The 18002-nt window shown below is 55.6% G+C and overlaps 4 protein-coding genes and 1 non-coding gene across 11 annotated transcripts in view; 3 read left to right on the top strand and 2 right to left on the bottom strand.

The window, feature by feature from the left end:
• RAB40C (RAB40C, member RAS oncogene family) overlaps nucleotides 1-2431 on the top strand; it is a 32550-nt gene extending 30119 nt beyond the window's left edge. For all 5 annotated transcript variants that reach the window (XM_006103657.3, XM_006103658.3, XM_023744913.1 and 2 more), the window contains one exon: nucleotides 652-2431. In XM_006103657.3, the coding sequence (XP_006103719.1) occupies nucleotides 652-932 (281 nt within the window). In that variant the 3' untranslated portion in view covers nucleotides 933-2431. The remainder of the gene's footprint in view (nucleotides 1-651) is intronic.
• Nucleotides 2432-2516: 85 nt separating this feature from the next.
• On the top strand, nucleotides 2517-6010 carry WFIKKN1 (WAP, follistatin/kazal, immunoglobulin, kunitz and netrin domain containing 1). The gene is made up of 2 exons (XM_006103656.3): nucleotides 2517-3844; nucleotides 4454-6010. Exons 1-2 carry the CDS (start codon nucleotides 3674-3676, stop codon nucleotides 5924-5926), a joined length of 1644 nt encoding a protein of 547 aa, XP_006103718.1. The 5' UTR covers nucleotides 2517-3673; the 3' UTR covers nucleotides 5927-6010.
• Nucleotides 6011-6440: 430 nt separating this feature from the next.
• Nucleotides 6441-8104, bottom strand: METTL26 (methyltransferase like 26). Of its 3 annotated transcripts, none has more exons than XM_023744917.1 (6): nucleotides 7845-8103; nucleotides 7512-7731; nucleotides 7247-7306; nucleotides 6905-6972; nucleotides 6736-6814; nucleotides 6441-6665 (listed from the first exon to the last, which is right to left on the bottom strand). In XM_023744917.1, the coding sequence occupies exons 1-6, from the start codon at nucleotides 8039-8041 to the stop codon at nucleotides 6618-6620; spliced, it is 672 nt and encodes a 223-aa protein (XP_023600685.1). In that variant the 5' UTR covers nucleotides 8042-8103; the 3' UTR covers nucleotides 6441-6617. The 3 variants fall into 3 exon arrangements, with proteins under 3 accessions (XP_023600685.1, XP_006103713.1, XP_006103716.1); XM_006103651.3 differs by having other exon boundaries at nucleotides 7512-7674; nucleotides 7845-8101; XM_006103654.3 differs by lacking the exons at nucleotides 6905-6972; nucleotides 7512-7731 and having other exon boundaries at nucleotides 7845-8104.
• Nucleotides 8105-8468: 364 nt separating this feature from the next.
• Nucleotides 8469-8539, bottom strand: TRNAG-CCC. The gene has a single exon. It is a non-coding gene; the product is annotated as a tRNA-Gly (tRNA).
• Nucleotides 8540-12492: 3953 nt separating this feature from the next.
• Nucleotides 12493-18002, top strand: part of MCRIP2 (MAPK regulated corepressor interacting protein 2) — a 13045-nt gene continuing 7535 nt past the window's right edge. Inside the window, exons 1-3 of the mRNA XM_023744937.1 lie at nucleotides 12493-12518; nucleotides 12891-12935; nucleotides 13052-13136. Coding sequence (XP_023600705.1) covers nucleotides 12493-12518; nucleotides 12891-12935; nucleotides 13052-13136 — 156 coding nt within the window. The remainder of the gene's footprint in view (nucleotides 12519-12890; nucleotides 12936-13051; nucleotides 13137-18002) is intronic.

The following is an 18002-nucleotide window of genomic DNA, read 5'->3' as shown; positions in this document are numbered from 1 at the left end:
GGAGAGGACCGTGCCTTACATTCCGATGATGCCCTCATGCTGGGGGTGGTGACCTGTCTCAGAGCAAGCAGGGGAACGGCTTCTAATCCCTGTGTACTTCCCGGTCCTTCAGCTGCTCAAGCCATGCCCACCCAGAGCTGCCAGGGATAGCTAGTGTTCCCAGAAGCTTCAGTCTCCTTCGAGGTGCTGGGGCAGAGCTGGCTAAGCTCTCAGAAGTGGGGTCCCCAAGGACATTTCTCAGTATGCAGCTGTAGGGAGAAAGCAGGAGCAGGGTGCCATCCAGGGGCTGAACCCGGTGGTGCCCTGCACCAAGTAGAGTAGTAGAGCATCCAGGGTCCTGGTTTGGAAACCTCCATCCCCCACTAGTGTCACTTGTGCTCATCTGGCCAGATGACAGCTTGTCCCTTAGTGTCCCCCCGACTCAGGTCCATAGGCTCCGAGATCTCTCAGCACCTCACTGTCTTTCTCTCCAGTCTGAACGTCCCCATCATCTGACCGCCCTGCCCATGGTCTGACCCTCTCCATGGCTGACCCCTGCCATAGTCTGATCCTCCTCCCATCTGACACCTCCCCCACCGCTGATCCCTTCCCCCTATGGTTTGTTTTGACCCCTGTTGTCTGACTCCCCCTCTCTCTGACCACCCCCCGCAGTGTTCAGCCTGCAGGACCTCTGCTGCCGTGCCATCGTCTCCTGCACTCCCGTGCACCTCATCGACAAGCTCCCACTGCCTGTCACCATCAAGAGCCACCTCAAGTCCTTCTCGATGGCCAATGGCATGAATGCCGTGATGATGCATGGGCGTTCCTACTCTCTGGCCAGTGGGGCGGGGGGTGGCGGCAGCAAGGGCAACAGCCTCAAGAGGTCTAAGTCCATCCGTCCCCCCCAGAGCCCACCCCAGAACTGCTCCAGGAGCAACTGCAAGATCTCCTAGCAGGGGAGGCAGGCACCGCCCATCCGGACACGCTTGGGGAGTGAGGTCTCAGGCTTGGGGAAGCTCCTTGCTGGGCGCTCGGGCGGCACCATGTGCAGGGAAGACTGGCCACATGACCCCTCCTGGGAGCGTGGAGCACACCTAGTAGGCAGGTGGTCTCAGCCAGAGGAGCCCTGTAGGACAGCAGAGGCTGGGTCTCTAAACAAGCCCAAGTCCCCACATGCTGTTCCTGGTCCCACCTCGAGGGAACTGTCCTGGGGTCCCGTGGGGCCTGGCTCACTTATTTATATAGAAGACATTTCACCACTTTTATACCTTTTTTAAAGGGCCGACAGGGAAGCCTTAATGCAGCCATGGGGTGAGCTCATGTCTGCTCGTGGGGATGACCTTTGGGACATTGGAGAGGGTAGAACTGGAGGCAAAGATGGGAAGGAATTTACCGTCACTTACACTTCACGTGGAGTGTGGACTATGCAAGGCCCAGTGGGGACACATGGAGCTCTGGGCAGCACTCTTGGACCCCGCTACCTGTGCCAGCCTTTCTGAGTATTGTGGCTAGTGTGCCTACCACACAGTGCTGGTCAGTGGTGCGGGTGTGGGCCCGGCAGTCTGCACAATGGGGTGATGTTCCTGTGTGTCATGGAGCCATGGACTCCAAGCAGAATGTCAATGTTTCTGGGAGAAAAAAGAAGTGGGGTGCACCTCCCTCCCTGCGTGGAGGCACTTTTACACGTTGCTACGTGAGATGGGCTCTGCATCTCTGTGTGTGATGCAGAGCTGTCTGTAGGCAATGAATACTTGAGGGGTTGCCAGGTGCTCTGCAGGTTTGGACTGAGTCTTGGCCCACTCGCCTCTGGGCGTCTGGATCCCACTCTTGCCAGCTTCTGTTCCCTGACCTTGGTTATCACCCCATAGCTGCTCCTCACCTGGCATCGCCCCTCTTTGAGGTCACATGTCACCAGAACCATTTCTTAGTGATGCCACCTGGAGCAGTCAAAGCAGTGGACCTCCTCCATGATCTGGCAGCCAACCCTGAGCTGGAGGCCTTCATTCCTTCCACCTGCCTGGCTGGTGACATGACCACCAGTCACACTGGTGCTCAACTCTACCTCCTGCTGGGCTCCCCTGGGACTCCTCTGTGGAGGGAGCCCTATGCCTGCTGTTCTGGGAGGCAGGTTGGGCAGGGGTCTGCGGCCCTTGTGAGCAGAGGTGCCTGGGGGCTCTGCTCAAGGCCTAGCCACCAGCAGGGTCAGGCAGAGGAGGCCCTGCCTGTCCTGTCCTGCCAACGGAGCCCCTTTCTTTGTATTTTGAACCAAATAACATGGACTTTGTTGTGAGGGTGTGGACGGTCCTGCGTTCACCACATAAACACTACCCTTTGCTGCTGACACTCGCACCATTCCTGAGCTCATTTTGGACGGTTTTTGTTTCTTTGTACAGTAAATGTAAGCTCTGACCTCCAGGCTACATTTTATGTGAATTAAAGTCTCTGGTTTTAACTGGCTGGTCAGTTGGAGGTGTGAGGTGGGGTGGGGTCTGCACTCTGACACATGATGGGTCCAGGGCTGCTTTGTCGATCCCACCGCCCCCCCCATGTTGACGGGTACGCATCCTGGCCACTGGGGCGAGTGTGGCTGCATCAGCCTCTCTGGATACAGGGATGAGCTGTGTTTCTCTGGGTTAGGCAGGCAGCCCACCCAGCCTGTCCTTCCCTACACGGCAGTAAAGCAGATGGCTGGCGGGATCACCTGTTCCCGCTGCCCCCTGGCTGGAGCCTGGGATCCTGAACCTGGGAAACCGAACCCTCCCTGGGGGTGTTGGTGGGGCATAACCACTGCTGCCTGGGAGGGCAGTGAGCATGGAGCAGGGATGTGGTGGAGGCGGTGGGCCGTCCCCTGACACGCACTCCAGCCCAGGACCATCACACTGCACATTACCCCACCTCAGGCCGCAGCTTTGTGGGAGGGTTCTGGGCCTTGAGCCCCGTCCAAAGTCTGGCCCACTGGCCCCCCATGCCTGAGGCCCCCTCACAGAGCAGATCAATGGCGTCCTCTGCACCTGGTATGTCTTTTGGTCTCATTCTGACCAGACCAGGCTCTTATTACCCTGCCTCCTGGGTCAGAAGGTCAGACACAGGGTCATGGGACGTTTTCATCCAGTCTTAAAGCAGATGCTCCTGGGGCCCCAGACCCCAGGGAAGGGTTTGGAAGGGCAGATTCTGGCGGTCCCTGTGTTTGATCTCCCTTCCCCCTCCTTCCGGGTCCTGAATCCAAGCTGGGAGGGTCTGTGAGGCTGCTTTGATCCCCTGAGCCCAGTGCCTGGAGGGAGGAGGGCCTCCGGTTACAGTGTCCCCTCCCCTCCCCTCCCCACTCTGACCAGAGCCAGCCCTTCTCCGCCCCTCAGTAACCCTGGTGGCCAGTGTCTCCTTGCTCCTGGGCCTCAGCCCCTCCCCCACCACGCCCCCTGCCCTCTGTTAACCACAGAGGGCCAGGCTGTGAAGGGGTCTTGCCAGAGCTCAGATCTGGAATCCACCCAGTCCTTTGCACAGGGGTGTTGAGAGGGAGCATCTGCTGTGGGCTCAGACCTTGGGGGCCAACGGGGAGCCCAGAGGATCGGTCAGGGGCCCAAGGTCAGGGTGCTGACCACAGGCCTGGAAGGGTGGATGCCTAAAGGGATCGGCGCAAAGCAGGGCCTGAAGGGCTGGCAGCCACACGCCCCCGCCCTGTGGGCCGGTGGTCCCCATGTCAGCCCAGAGGCTGCTTCTACCGCTACTCCTCATGGTTGGGCTGACCTCGGGGGCCAGCCTGCTGCAGGGGCCCAGAAGCCACTCAGGCGTGTGCCCCAACCAGCTCAGCCCCAACCTGTGGGTGGACGCCCAGAGTACCTGTGAGCGCGAGTGCGTCGGGGACCAGGTGAGTGTGGGCACCATCCCCACCCACCCGGGTGGGAGTCCCAGGAAATTAGGGTGGCCTGGGGGAAGCTCAGCCCCTATCCCGACCCCCAGCCCTTGGAGTCTCCGTACTCTTCTCCCACATCCTGCAGGGGTTTCAGGCCATGCTCCTATGAGGGTCTTAAGGGACACTCCATCTTTACCCTCATCACCCACCAAACCTGCCCACCCCCACCCAGGGGTCAGTTGTTCTCAGGACCAGCCAGGTAGAAAGGCAGGAGACACATTTGGATGCCCCTTTGCAGCCTGGCCATGCATCCCCTGAAGTGGCCTTGAGCATGCTGCCTGTCTCCCCTGGGCCTCAGGTTCATCATCTGCACTACGGGAATAATTAAACCTGCTTTGAGGGGTGGGGGGTCTGAGGATTCAGTGAGATGACACACAGGACATGTCAGTGAGGCAACTGTAATAGCCCTGGATGGAAATTTGTGCAAGCCTGCTTGGCTTTCCAGAGGGAAAACTGAGGCTCAGGGAGATGGAGTAGGGGCACCCCAACCTAGCGATGCCAGAGCCCTGGCTGAGGCTGGGGAGTGTTTGCCTGCTGAACTGCCCCTCACCCCCCCTCCTCCAGGACTGCCTGGCCACTGAGAAGTGCTGCACCAACGTGTGTGGGCTGCAGAGCTGTGTGGCTGCCCGATTCCCTGAGGGTGGCCTGGCCACACCTGCACTGGTGGCTTCGTGCGAGGGCTTCTCATGCCCACAGCAGGGCTCAGACTGCGACATCTGGGACGGGCAGCCTGTGTGCCGCTGCCGTGACCGTTGTGAGAAGGAACCCAGCTTCACCTGTGCCTCAGATGGCCTCACCTACTATAATCGCTGCTACATGGATGCAGAGGCCTGCCTGCGTGGTCTCCGCCTGCACGTCGTGCCCTGCAAACACATTCTCACCTGGCCACCCAGCAGCCCAGGGCCACCTGAGACCACTGCCCGCCCGACACCCGGGGACACCCCAGTGCCACCTGCCCTCTACAGCAGCCCTTCCCCACAGGTGGTGTATGTGGGGGGCACCGCCAGCCTCCACTGCGATGTCAGTGGCCGCCCGCCACCCGCTGTGACCTGGGAGAAGCAGAGTGAGCAGCGGGAGAACCTAATCATGCGGCCAGACCAGATGTATGGCAATGTGGTGGTCACCAGCATTGGGCAGCTGGTGCTTTACAATGCCCGGCCTGAGGATGCCGGCCTCTATACCTGCACTGCACGCAACACTGCTGGCCTGCTGCGGGCTGACTTCCCACTCTCTGTGGTCCAGCGGGATCCAGCCAGGGACAGGGCCCCCAGCGCCCCTGCGGAGTGCCTGCCCCAAGCGCAGGCCTGTGCCAGCCCCCTCTCCAGCCATGTCCTCTGGCACTTTGACCCACAGCGGGGTGGTTGCATGACCTTCCAAGTTGGCAGCTGCGATGGAGGCACCCAGGGCTTTGAGACCTATGAGGAGTGCCAGCAAGCCTGTGCCCGCGGACCAGGGGATAACTGTGTGCTGCCAGCCGTGCAGGGCCCCTGCCAAGGCTGGGAGCCACGCTGGGCCTATAGCCCACTGCTACAGCAGTGCCACCCCTTCGTGTATGGTGGCTGTGAAGGCAACAGCAACAACTTCGAGAGCCAAGAGAGCTGTGAAGATGCCTGCCCTGTGCCGCGCATGCCACCCTGCCGGGCCTGCCGCCTCAGGAGCAAGCTGGCGCTGAGCTTGTGCCGCAGTGACTTTGCTATTGTAGGGCGACTCACAGAAGTGCTAGAGGAGTCGGAGGCTGGCGGCGGCAGCATTGCCCGCGTGGCCCTAGACGATGTGCTCAAGGATGACAAGATGGGCCTCAGGTTCTTGGGCACCAAGTACCTGGAGGTGACGCTGAGTGGCATGGACTGGGCTTGCCCCTGCCCCAATGTGACAGCAGGTGATGGCCCACTGGTCATTATGGGTGAAGTACGAGACGGTGTGGCTGTCCTGGATGCTGGCAGCTATGTCCGTATCGCCAGCGAGAAGCGCATCAAGAAGATCTCAGAGCTGCTGGAGAAGAGGGCCTGCGAGCTGCTCAACCGCTTCCAGGACTAGCCCCACCTACCTAGAGCACTGCCTGCCCCTGTCCTCCAGTCCTCCCAGTCCCCGCCCCCCAATAAAAGCATTTCCCAGGAGGGACATCATGGCCTGCCGGTGCTGAGCCTCCCAGGGTGACCACCCTTCCCTTCCCCCATCCAACCTGTGATCCAGCTGGGTCCTGCCACCACACTGGTGTTTAGGCTCTAGTCCAAGGTCACCATGGAGCACCAGTTCCCTCCTGGGGAGCCTCCTGTTTCCCTCCAAGAGCACAAGCCAGGACTAGGTCCAGGGGTGGGTGCCACCTCTGGTGGCAGGAGGGCCATGCAGCCAGTTCAGTCCTGCCTCAGCAGTCCCTGAGTCTTCTCCCTTCTCTGCCGTGCAAGTGGAACAGCAGGGTCTAGGACGTCCATAAGCCCTGACCCCATAGGCCAGACCTCTCCTGCCCCCAGGAATGGAGCCCTTGGAGACAGCTTGCACACCCAGCACCACCTAGGGTGCTCCCAGGAAGAGGCGTAGTGGACACCAGCAATAGGATAGCAGGAAACACTTTATTCCCAGGCTCTCAGCACCCCTGTGGCCACTGACCAAGAGCCCCGAGAATGGGCAAGGCCAGTCTGCATGGCCTGGTCCAGGGAGGCAGGGGCTGGCTATCTGGGTTTGTCCCAGAAGGGGCCTCACTGGGGACATAGGCATGCAGGAAGAAGGGTTACTCTTTCCGGAAAATCAGGCATTTGTTGTTGGCTGGCATATCCACCTAGGAGAGATGCTTTGGCTGAAGAAGCTGCCCAGGGAGGCCACCCAGACCCCCAGGCCCTCCTACCTACCATCTTCTCCAAGAGAAGACCGCTGGCCTGGCCCAGGTCCTCCAAGAAGGCCGTGTCCCGCAGCCCCCACTCTGGGTTCCTGCAGGGGGAAAAGAGGTAGAGTTGGGAGTCACCCAGCTAACCTGCCTTCCCAAGTAGGCCCACGCACCCCCCCACCCCCAGCTCTAACCTGCATCTGAGCGACAGGTCAAAGTCCACATTGCTCTGGGGAGAGATCTTCCCATTGACAGCGTAGGGCTGTGGAGACAGAGGGACACAGGGTCAGCCACTGGGCAGACTTGCAGGCTGCGCCTGGAGGATGAAAAGGACACTATGCTCCCTGCTCCCATGAGCCTAGGGTGTAGGGAGACAGAGGGGAAGGTCTGGGCCTGTTTCAATGGTGGCAGGTAGTGGGGGAGAGGGCAAAGGAAAATACTGAGACGGGAGGGAAGGAGACTAGAAAAGAGGGGACGGCTGAGGCTGGTTGGGATCATAGGGTCAGGGGAGTTCCATCTCGTGCAGGGGCACTCACCCCATAGGTGATGAGCAGCGCCTTGGGCTTGAGCAGGTGTCCTGCTGCTCTGAAGAGCCCCTAGGGAGGGGAGAGGCAGGATGGCAGTGAGTAACTTTACCCAGGCCTCCAAAAGAGCTCTGGGCTGGGGGCTGGAGACTCAACCTGACCTCCCCAGGCCTCAGTGCCTTATGAAATGGGGCAAACCTGGCACCCAATGCAGGGGGAAGGGTGCCCCCTGGCGCAGGTACTGGTCCTTGGGTGGCTCGCTTCAGCTCCCACAGACCTCGGTGCAGTTCAGGGGGCTGATGTGGATCATGTTGATGCAGAGCAGCAGGTCCAGCGACTGCGGCTGGATCCCGCCCCATTTCTCCCAATCCCAGGTCACGTCCAGGTACAGCGGAGCCTTCACGTTGGACAATCCCTGGCCTTGAGTGGTGGCCGAGATGCTGTCGGAGGGGCAGCCCGTGAGTGGAGGTGGCCTGTGCACCCGTTTCTGACGCCCCCTACAACCGCGTTCACAGCAGTCACGTGGGCTCGAGAAGCCGGGGTGGGGGTGGGCGTGGGGGTCGGGGGGCGAGGCCCACTTTCATCACCCAGGGCCCCGTCTTCCCCGCACCTGTCCAAGCAGCGCTGGTCCACGTCAGACGGCTGCCACTCCGCAAGGGGGAAGGCCCGCGCGAAGTGGGCCGCATGCTGGCCGGAGCCCGAGGCCACTTCCAGCACGCGAATGCCGCGCTGAGCCGGGTCCACATACTGCCGCAGAACGCGCAGAATTGGTTCCTTGTTCCGCTCGGCGGCCGCTGCCAAAAGCATCACGGCGCCACAGCTAGTCCGTCCAGAGCGGTAGCACGGCCGCTGCAAGGCCCGCCGGGAGTTGTAGTCAGGCCGTCGCGAAGCCCGCCCCCCGCGAAGCCCGCCCCCACGGACTACAGTTCCCAGGAGGACGCGTATAGCAGTTTAAAGGGCCCGCTTCATCTGGAGGCGCGTAGGGGGCGGCTGCCCCTGCGGAGCATCGGGCGGAGAGTTTGGGTCGCTGGTGTGTAGGTGCTCTTCAGCTCAGCACTCTGTCGCCATGGCTGCCCTAACATTTTCATAGTTCTTGTGACTCTGAAATGGTCTCGTTCGTGCTTGCACCGAAATGGATGGTTACCCCATGCTTCCGGTTTTTTCTCGTCTTGAAATTTCTGCTGTCACCGACAGCTTATTGAGATGAGAAAAAAAACAAACTAAAGAAGTTACGTGCGCCGCCCGGGAATCGAACCCGGGTCGCAAGAATGGGAATCTTGCATGATACCACTACACCAGCGGCGCTTGTTGGGTTCCTTGTGGCTCGCGAGACCTAGGAGGTTGTGACGCAACCTCCCCCTGCTCAAATGTCATAATGCGTGCGCCGCGCCACCCCTGCGATCGCAGCCTGGGAGAGGAGCGTCTAGAGGCTGCAAGCGGCACCTAGGGTAGGAATGCCGGCTGCACGGGTCCGCGGTGGTGGGAGATCTCACAGTGTCGCTTGGGAGCTGGACCCAGGGACGGGGGTTTGTGAACCGCCTCGACGCGGGCCTGCGGCGTGGAAGCCATGGCAACCGCGGGTTTTCCCGAGCCGAAGCGTGCGGGGGGCGCTTCAGGTCGGCGGGCTGGTCTCAGCCTGCGGGAACCCAGGAAGCCTGAGAGAAGGCAGACTCGGTGATGCCCCGGGCTTGTCTGTGACACTGAAATGACCGGCGCTCGCCCGGGTCCGCGGATGGTGTGAGGATCGGTGACCCCTGAACCAAATCGGAGGCCGATTTGTATCCAAGGTGTTTCCCCAGTTGTCCGTTTGGGGCCCATGTCTCAGGGGGGCCCTTTCTCGCAGGCTGAGAGCCGGGGCCCTGCAGTCCAGACTAGCTTATCTCCTTTGCTGGGCAATTTTTCACGAGTGAGACCCCGGAAACCTAGGGCACTCAGACTCTAACCCAGACTTCAGCCTGGCATTGCCCGCCAGGGGCCAGGGGTATGCGGGTGGGGCCAATGACCAGGGAGTGTGGGTCTAGTGACTAGCAAACTACGGCCCGCGGGCTGGATCCGGCCCGTTTGAAATGAATAAAACTAAAAAAAAAAAAAAAAGACCATACCCTTTTATGTAATGATGTTTACTTTGAATTTATATTAGTTCACACAAACACTCCATCCATGCTTTTGTTCCGGCCCTCCGGTCCAGTTTAAGAACCCATTGTGGCCCTCGAGTCAAAAAGTTTGCCCACCCCTGGCAGATGTGGAGGGAAGTGAATCTCCTGAGTGGTGCAGGGTGGGCCCGTCCGCACAGCCTCCCTGGGAAAGTCCCACTCAGTGGACGGGCCTCCCCCCTCCAGGAAGAGCCATTGGCATTCTGCATTGTGACCACCCGACTTCCTTCAACACTTCACAGCCCTGAGCTTTTCTTAATCTGACTCGATTTTTGCCTCACTTTCTCCTGATTGCCAGCTGAACATTTTCCGTATCTCGGGGTGGAGGAGAGGTCTCTCTCAATGCACTCCCTGCCCCTGACCCCCTGTGACCAGTGATGGTCACCTGAGATCTCACTACCTGCGCCCCTCACCAGCCAAGCCCCCCACCACTCCTAGCCCACCTAGAGCCGGGGTGGGGAACCTTTTTTCTGCCAAGGGCCATTTGGATATTTATAACATCATTTGCTTAATATAACTCACTTAATATAAATTTATGTTGCTATAAAACAAAAACGGGCCATACAAAGTTATCACATTAAAAATTAGCCTGCTGCCCTGGCTGGTTTGGCTCAGTGGATAGAGCGTCGGCCTGCGGACTGAAGGGTCCCGGGTTTGATTCCGGTCAAGGGCATGTACCTTGGTTGCGGGCGCACCCCCAGTGGGAAGTGTGCAGGAGACGGCTGATCAATGTTTCTGACGATCTCTCTCCCTTCCTCTCTGTAAAAAATCAATAAAATATATTTTTTAGAAAATTAGCCTGCTATATCTTAATCAATAAAAAATATATTTAAAAAAATTAGCCTGCTATATTTGGCCAAACATTTACTAGTAATTCACTCACCCCTAATGCCTTGGCAGGGCCAGACCAAATTATTTCATGGCCCCTATACGGCCCCCACCCCTGACCTAGAGGTACCAGTTTCCTGCTTGCTTCACCTGTGATTCCCTGGGCACCGGGCACCCTGTGGTATTGTCAGATAATAAATATATGTTCTGTCTTTGTTCCAGTTCCTGTCACAGAGCTCCTAACACACTGGAATGTCCTGAATGAGGGGGCGAGAGGAGCATTTGCTGTTATTAATAAGCCCCTTTCAGGCTTACCTGGGTTTACACCAAAGGTGACTCTTGGCGGATGAGGGCTGGTTGCCAGAGGAACTCACCTTGTGATCATATGGAGCTTGGGACTTTCTTCCCTGCCCCTGACTTCGGAGGTTGAGCAGCTGGAGACTGAGCTAATCGCCAATGAACAATGACTTAATTAGCCCGTGTACTGGAACTTCCATAAAAACCCTAAATGGGAACCTGGGTTGGTGAACATGTGGAGGTGCTGCTCCTGGAGAGGGCATGGAGCTCCAAATCCTCCCCACCTCTCCCATGCATCTCTTCTATCTGCTATTCCCACCTGTATTCTTCTCTTTTTTTAAATGTATTTTTATTGAATTCAGAGAGAAAGGGAGCCGAGGTTTGCCGAACGCTGGGATAAAGGATCCGCAGCCAGTGATAGCATTTCAGAGGCAGTGATATATGAAAAATGTATTTAAGGCTAGTAGGCGGTGGTTCTATAGATTTAAGAAAAGGAGTGTTTATTTATAGATTAAACTACATTATACATGTACTATATATAAGAAAGGTTGAAACGGAATCATTTGAGGGTCTGGAACAGATTAATTCCATTTACATTATTGCTATGGGAAAACAATTTTCGAACAAATCACTTCGCAAACAGCCTTCTGGAATGAGGTTTGAGAAATGAGGTTCCACTGTACCCTAAAACTTGGTGGCTTGAAACAACAGACATTCATTTTCTCATTTCTGGAGGCCAGAAACCCCAACTAAAGGTGTCAGCTCCCTCAAAGCCCAAGGCGGTTGCTGGGGGCTCCAGGGATTCCCCGGCTTGTGGCCACATCACTGCAGTTTGTCTCCATCTTCACTGTGCTGTCTCCTCTGCACGTCTCTGTGACCAAGTAGCTCTCTCCTTTCTCTTACAAGGACACTCACCAGTGGGTGTAGGGCCCACCCTAATCCAGGTGCCTTATCTCAGTCTTTGCCGACTGACTCCACATAAGGTCACCATCTGAGGTTCGAAGCACACGTATCCTTTGGGGAACCCAGTCAACCCACTGCACTTGGGTTTGGGAATGGGCTGGGCCCTCCCTGGAAGCTGGGCAGGGAGGCGGAGCATGTAGCCAGAGCCTTTTCCTGGGGGCTGCTGGCCACCCCTCCCCTGGCAGAAGCCCACCTTCCTGACTGGGTTGGTGAGGGCCTGGGTCTCAGGTCTGGAAAGTGACTGAGGACTAAAAATGTAAGCTCCTTTCATCGTTTTCATAACATTTTAGTATTGCACCCAGAACCTTTTTAAAAATATATTTTTTTAATTGATTTTAGAGAGAGAGGAAGGGAAAGGGAGAGAGACAAACATCCATGAGAGAGGAACATGGATTGGCTGCCTCTTGCACGCCCCCTGACTGGAAATTGAACCAGGGGCTCTTGGTGCACTGGACGTTGATCAACCAACGGAGCCACACCGGCCGGACTAGAACTGTTTTTAGGGTGGAAGGAGCAACAGGAGAGAGCCAGGTGGTCTCTGCTTCAGCTCTCTAGAAGCATTATAGAAACCAGCTGAGCCACACTGGCCGGGGCGAGGTTAACAGTTCTTAATGTGACAGGGGCTAGGGGTTATATAGTATATAGGACAGTGTAAAATGGATGGGGGCCCTGGGGTGCAATCCACCCCAGATGAGGGGAAAATGCTTTACGTGCTCGCCTGAGGAAGGGCCACGGCCTGTTCCAGGAGGCAGCACAGACCAGCAGGCCTGGGGCACAGGGCAGGGGTCTCTGTACAGTCTCTGAGGGGGTTTGGGGAAGCGATCTCTGTTCTGGCTACATCCAATGCGAGGGTCCCACCGCCGTGAAGTCGTTGCACAGTCTCTCCCCACAGGGGAAGGCCAGGGCGGTGGGGGACGGGGCGGCAGACCTTGTAGAGCTGGCTGGGGTTCCTGCTGGTTCAAGAGAAAGCAGCTGAGTTTTGGGGGGCTCTGGCTGGGCCCATCCCACGCCCCTTGGATGCCAACCTTTGTCCCCAAGCCAGGGTGAGTCTTGTGTTCATAGTTGCGTCCTGCGAGCAGCGAGGCTGGCAGCTGCCCCTACAACTTGGCCTTCATCCTTCCTCCGCTCCCCTTGCTCCCTTGGCTCAGGGTCTCCTGGCGACCCCTGGGCTCTCGCACCCTCCACCCCTGCAGCCCCTGCAGGACCTGTGCCTCCTCCCCTCCCACTTGTCAGGACCATTCCAACTGGGCTGGTACCCGGGGCCCTTCTCAGGCCTCTGGACCCAACCTTTGACCCCAGACTAGGCCTGTGGGCAGGGCCAGGATAAACAGCCTTGGGGCTGTGGCCACCAGAGGGCTTCAGCAGGGGCTGGGCCTGTCTGCCTGTTAATGGGCCCGTCCCTCCCCCTTATTCAGGCAGCCAGAGCGGGTGCCTGGGGACGAGGAGCTCTCGGAAAGCTTGTGCCAGCTTCAGGGCTGAGGGTGAGGATGTGCCCCAGGACCTTGCTCCCTCTGCCAGGCTCACAGACTCTCAGGATGGCCCTCCTCAGACGCCTCACCCTGTGGTGTCTCCCCAGAGTGAGCGAGCAGCGTGCTGGAGGCCACCAGGAAGGCCAGGACACCAGCTGGTGCAGGAACGCGCTGGCCGTGATGCTGCTGGGGGTAGGGGTAGGCCCCACAGGGGTGGACAGAATCCTGGACTCCCGGACATGTTCTCGCCTGGGGCCCAGCCTTCCTCTTGCCTCTCGGGGTCACAGGCCTAGCCCAGCCTGAGGCGGTAGCTGGGAGGAAGGCATTTGACCTTGAACCCTGCTTAGGACAGGGTGCAGAGCTAAAGGGCTGTGTGTGAGAGGCACATGAGAGGAAAGACAGCCCAGCCACCCCTGGGATGCAAGCTTTCGCGAGGGTCCGAGCAGGCCTGGTCACCTACACAGGTGCATAGGGTGGCCTGGGAGGGACTCAGCACAGAGCAGGTGGGGTGAGGGGTTCCTCCTGCTGGTCTGTTCCCTCTGCACCCCTCACTCCTCTCCCCTCTGCTTAGTGTCTGCCCTGCCTGGGTGGGAGGCTTCAGACCACTGTGCTCTGGGCTGTGGGGGTGTCACCAGAAAGGGGACCAGCTGGGACAGTGAAACAAAAGAAGGGACTAAGGCAGAAGAAGCAATAGGAGAGAGAAGTCAGAGAAAAGGGGGCCTTGGGGACAGGTTCAGAGGGTGAGCCTGGACGGTCTGCCACTGCCCACTGCTCCCCTGAAAGCAAGTCTCATGGGGTCCCTGGAGTCAGGAGGAAAACAGCAAAGGTACAAGGCATGGGCGTGCTCTTGAGAGAACTCACCTTGTGTCTTTGTCTTGAGTCTAGACTTGGAATTGTTGTCAATCACTCAGGCTCACCAAACCCTTGGCTGAGCTGGCCCGGCACAGGGTTAAGTCCGACAGAGACAGAACAATTCCTTTCCAGGGAGAAGGCTGGGCATATTGACAGGCGAGTAGAAAGAGGGTTAGAAATAAGAGACGGAACGTTCTGTGAAGGCCCGGCCTGTGTATTACTTATCTGTCACAGGTTCTCGTTTCTCGAAGAGGAACTTGATGAGTTCACAGAGTAGGTCTGGGTTTGTGGTTCCCGCGGGGACGCACAAGAAACGGGTCTCATTCGGGGTAAGTGACCCCAACAAGGTCTCCCTCTGAACTTCGCTGCAGTTGGGGCGCTTAGTGGGACCTGGCGTGCGCCCTTCTATTTGGGTTGTAGTTGGGACTCCGGAGAGTTGTCTCAGGCTTTATTTTTTTAATGTTTTTTATGTTTTTTAGAGAGAGAGGGAGGGAGAGGGGTGAGGGATAGAGAAATAGAAACATCGACGGGAGAGGAACGTCATCAATCGGCTGCCTCCTGCACGGCCTTTACTGGGGATTGAGCCTGCAACAAAGGTACATGCCCTTGACCAGAATCGAACCTGGGACCTTTCAGTCCGCAGGCTGATGCTCTATCCACTGAGCCAAACCGGCTAGGGCTGTCTTCCGGTTTTAAACTAGACCACATCTCCCGGCTTAACGTGTTTATGTTGGTAGTCTTTATCAGCGGCACATGGAATTTTGTTTCCATATTCCTGTAATGCTTTTTGTGCCTGTCCTAGCTTAATGGCATAAGACAGTGATTCCCAAAGTGGGCGCTACCGCCCCCTGGTGGGCGCTGCAGCGATCCAGGGGGGCGGTGATGGCCACAGGTGCATTTGTTTTAACTTTTTTTGTATTACCTTTCTATTCTGAGTTCAATAAATAAGTTTCATAATTTCAAACTTCAATGTTTCTAATTTACACCTTTCTTTACTATATTTTACGAAAAAGGTAGAAACATTAATACATATATCTTTCTGTTTAATTGCTATTAAAATTTTAAAAAAATTAATTTCCAGGGGGCGCTGAGTAATATTTTTTCTGGAAAGGGGGCGGTAGGCCAAATAAGTTTGGGAACCACTGGCATAAGACACTAGCTGGAGGGTTTCCTCATGTATTAGGAGGTTAGATCTGAGAAAGGGACTGCCAGAGGTGAGTTTGTTATCAGCTGGGACCTCGGTTCTTTTTGTTGTCGCAGAAAAGATGTTAAGGTCAACAAAAATGAAAGCAAAGCAAAGTGGGATTTATTGACGACACACTCCAAGCGAGGAGTGGGCCAACTGAGAGAGACAATGACCCCAAATTCCTGGGTTATATGGTTTAAACCAAAAAGATGTTACTGGGGAGAGGAGACCTCGGTTCTTGTCTTCTTGAGGGAAAGATTTCAAAGAGACAAAGTGTAGAAAAGCAAGCAAGAATATATTGGCCGCAGCAAAAATATGCTTAGGAGAGTGAAACAAGGAAGGGCATAGGAGAGCCTGGGCGGGGCTGCCTCGGCTCACTGGGAAGTCAGATCATGGTGGGCCTTGGAGACAGGTTCGGGGGTAAGCCCGGGAGGAGCTGACACTGCCCATTGCATCCCTCGTTGCAAATCTCATGGGGCCCCTTAGTGGTTAGGGGATACCTGGTGAGGGAAAGGGAAAAAGGAGAGGGGGAAGCACCTAGTTTCTTATTATTCTACTAGAGGCCCGGTGCACGAGATTCCTGCACTGGGCAGGGGGTTCCCTCAGCCCGGCCTGCGCCCTCTCACAGTCCGGGAGCCGTCAGTCAGACATCCTTAGCCTGCCGCAGAGGCAGGAGAGGCTCCCGCCACCACCGCTGTGCTCCCCAGCCTTGAGCATGGCTCCCTGTAGGAGCGCACTGACCACCAGGGGGCAGCTCCTGCGTTGAGCATCTGCCCCCTGGTGGTCAGTGCGCGTCATAGCAACCGGTCATTCCGATGTTCAGTCGATTTGCATATTAGTCTTTTATTATATGGGATAACAAGTTCAAAGGGGTTAACTTGTGATTTTTCTTTAGGTCCAGCTCTCATTCGCATGAGGCCTATGGGTAACATAGACACCCAGGTTCATAGACATCCTGAGGTTCTTGGCATAGCTTGTCTAGAGTCCCTTTTAGGGTTTGGTTAGCTCTTTGTACCTTATCTGAGGATTAAGGTCTCCATAATCAGTGTAAGTGATAGTTGATTCCTAAAGCTTGAGCCAGCCATTGTGTAATCTTGGCTACAAAAGAGGGTCCATTGTCACTCTGTAAGCTTTTTGGTAGTCCAAAGCTGAGTAAGATTTCTTTTAGTAGCTTTTTCTGTTTTGGTAGGAAGGCTTCAATCCATCCGGTAAGGGTGTCTACAAATACTAGCAATTATTTAAATCTAGCTTTGGGGGACATAGGAATGAAATCAGTTTGCCAATCCTCCCAGGGTATGTGCCCCAGTGTTGTACTGGGGTCAGGAGGTGACTGCGGGGTGATTTTTGGAGTAGAGCACACGCTGTTGGGTCACTTCCTTTACAGTTTTATGAAGCCGGTGTATCACAAACAGTTGGGAGACAAGGGTGGTGTTAACATAAAAACATTCAAACCTGTAAAGAATTTTTGTGAGTTTATTTGAGCCAAACTGTCGACAATTGCCGGAAGCAGAATCTCAACGGATCGGGATAATGTTCCAGAGAATGGCGGGTTTTCATCTATTTTTATACATTGCAATCAAAGGAGGGGACATAGGTGGGTTACATAAAATCCATTGGTGATAGATTAGAGAGGGGGGGGGCGGGGAAAGCAAAGGAGGGGGAACCCCTGGGATTGGATAAAAAGTAAAATGATAGACACATACTTAGGTGGGTGCAGGATAGTCAATAGTCAACAGTTAACATGATAACAATAACAATGAAGGCATTTGTAGTGTCTGTCCTGGTGTCCTGGCACATTAGGTTGTGCCCCAAGGGGTCCAGAAAAAGGGAAGTTACAACTTACCCAGACATTTCAAGGGTATGTTATCATAGATGCAAAAAGACAGATGGGCTCAGTTAAGGTAAAGGTTGACCTTGTCAGTGAAGATACGGGCCCAGAAGGTGACTACCCACCATAACTGCGTTTAGTCAAAGTTTAATTTCAGACCATCCTTTGTGGTTACTTTAGGTCTCTGAGTTTGCAAGACCGCCATGCAGGCCTTCCCTGAGCTGGTCAGGTCAATTTTTACCTTAACTGTCATTGAAATGTCAGGGTAACTTGTAACTTCCCCTTTTTTTTTTCCCCCTTAACCCCTCAGGGCACAACCAAATGCCCTGGGCGCCAGGACAGATAACACAAATTTCTTCATTGTTATTATTATTATCATGTTAATTATTGGCTGTTAACTCTGCACCCACCTAAGTAAAAGAAGTATGTGTCTATCATTCTACTCTTTATCCAATCCCAGAGGTTTCCACGCTTTGCTTTCTCCTGCCTCTTTATTCTAATACCAATGGATTTCATGTAACCCACCTACGTCTTCTCCTTTGATTGAAATGTATAGCCGAACCGGTTTGGCTCAGTGGATAGAGCGTCAGCCTGTGGACTGAAGGGTCCTGGGTTCGAATCCGGTCAAGGGCATGTACCTTGGTTGCGGGCGCATCCCCAGTCGGGGGCGTGCAGGAGGCAGCTGATGGATCTTTCTCTCTCATTGATGTTTCTAACTCTCTATCCCTCTCCCTTCCTCTCTGTAAAAAACCAATAAAATATATTAAAAAAAAAAAAAGAAATGTATAAAAATAGGTGAAAAGCCGCTATTCTCCGGAGCATTATCCCGAGATTCTGCTTCCCAGCAATTGTCGACAGTTTGGCTCAAATAAACTCACAAACATTCTTTACAGGTTTCAATGTTTTTACATTAAAGGAGGTGTAACAATTGGCCCAAAATCTGGTGTCCACAGGCAGCAGAAGCCAGCTATTCCTGAATATCCCTGAAGCTGTCATTACTGTATGGGACCCGGAGAGCCACTATGGCCTGTTTTGTTTGGGGAGCCAGGGTCTGGACTCCTGGGGTAAGTAAATACCCTAAGGCCATGGTCGGCAAACCGTTGCTCCCGAACCACATGTGGCTCTTTGGCCCTTTGAGTGTGGCTCTTCCACAAAATACCACATCGGGCGCACACGTACAGTGCGATGAAAC

This window comes from Myotis lucifugus, unplaced genomic scaffold (assembly GCF_000147115.1).
Source record: "Myotis lucifugus unplaced genomic scaffold, Myoluc2.0 scaffold_498, whole genome shotgun sequence".
NCBI classification, from domain to species: Eukaryota; Metazoa; Chordata; class Mammalia; order Chiroptera; family Vespertilionidae; genus Myotis; species Myotis lucifugus.
Note: the sequence above shows the minus strand (reverse complement) of the source record. Positions and strands in the feature narration are given on the sequence as shown.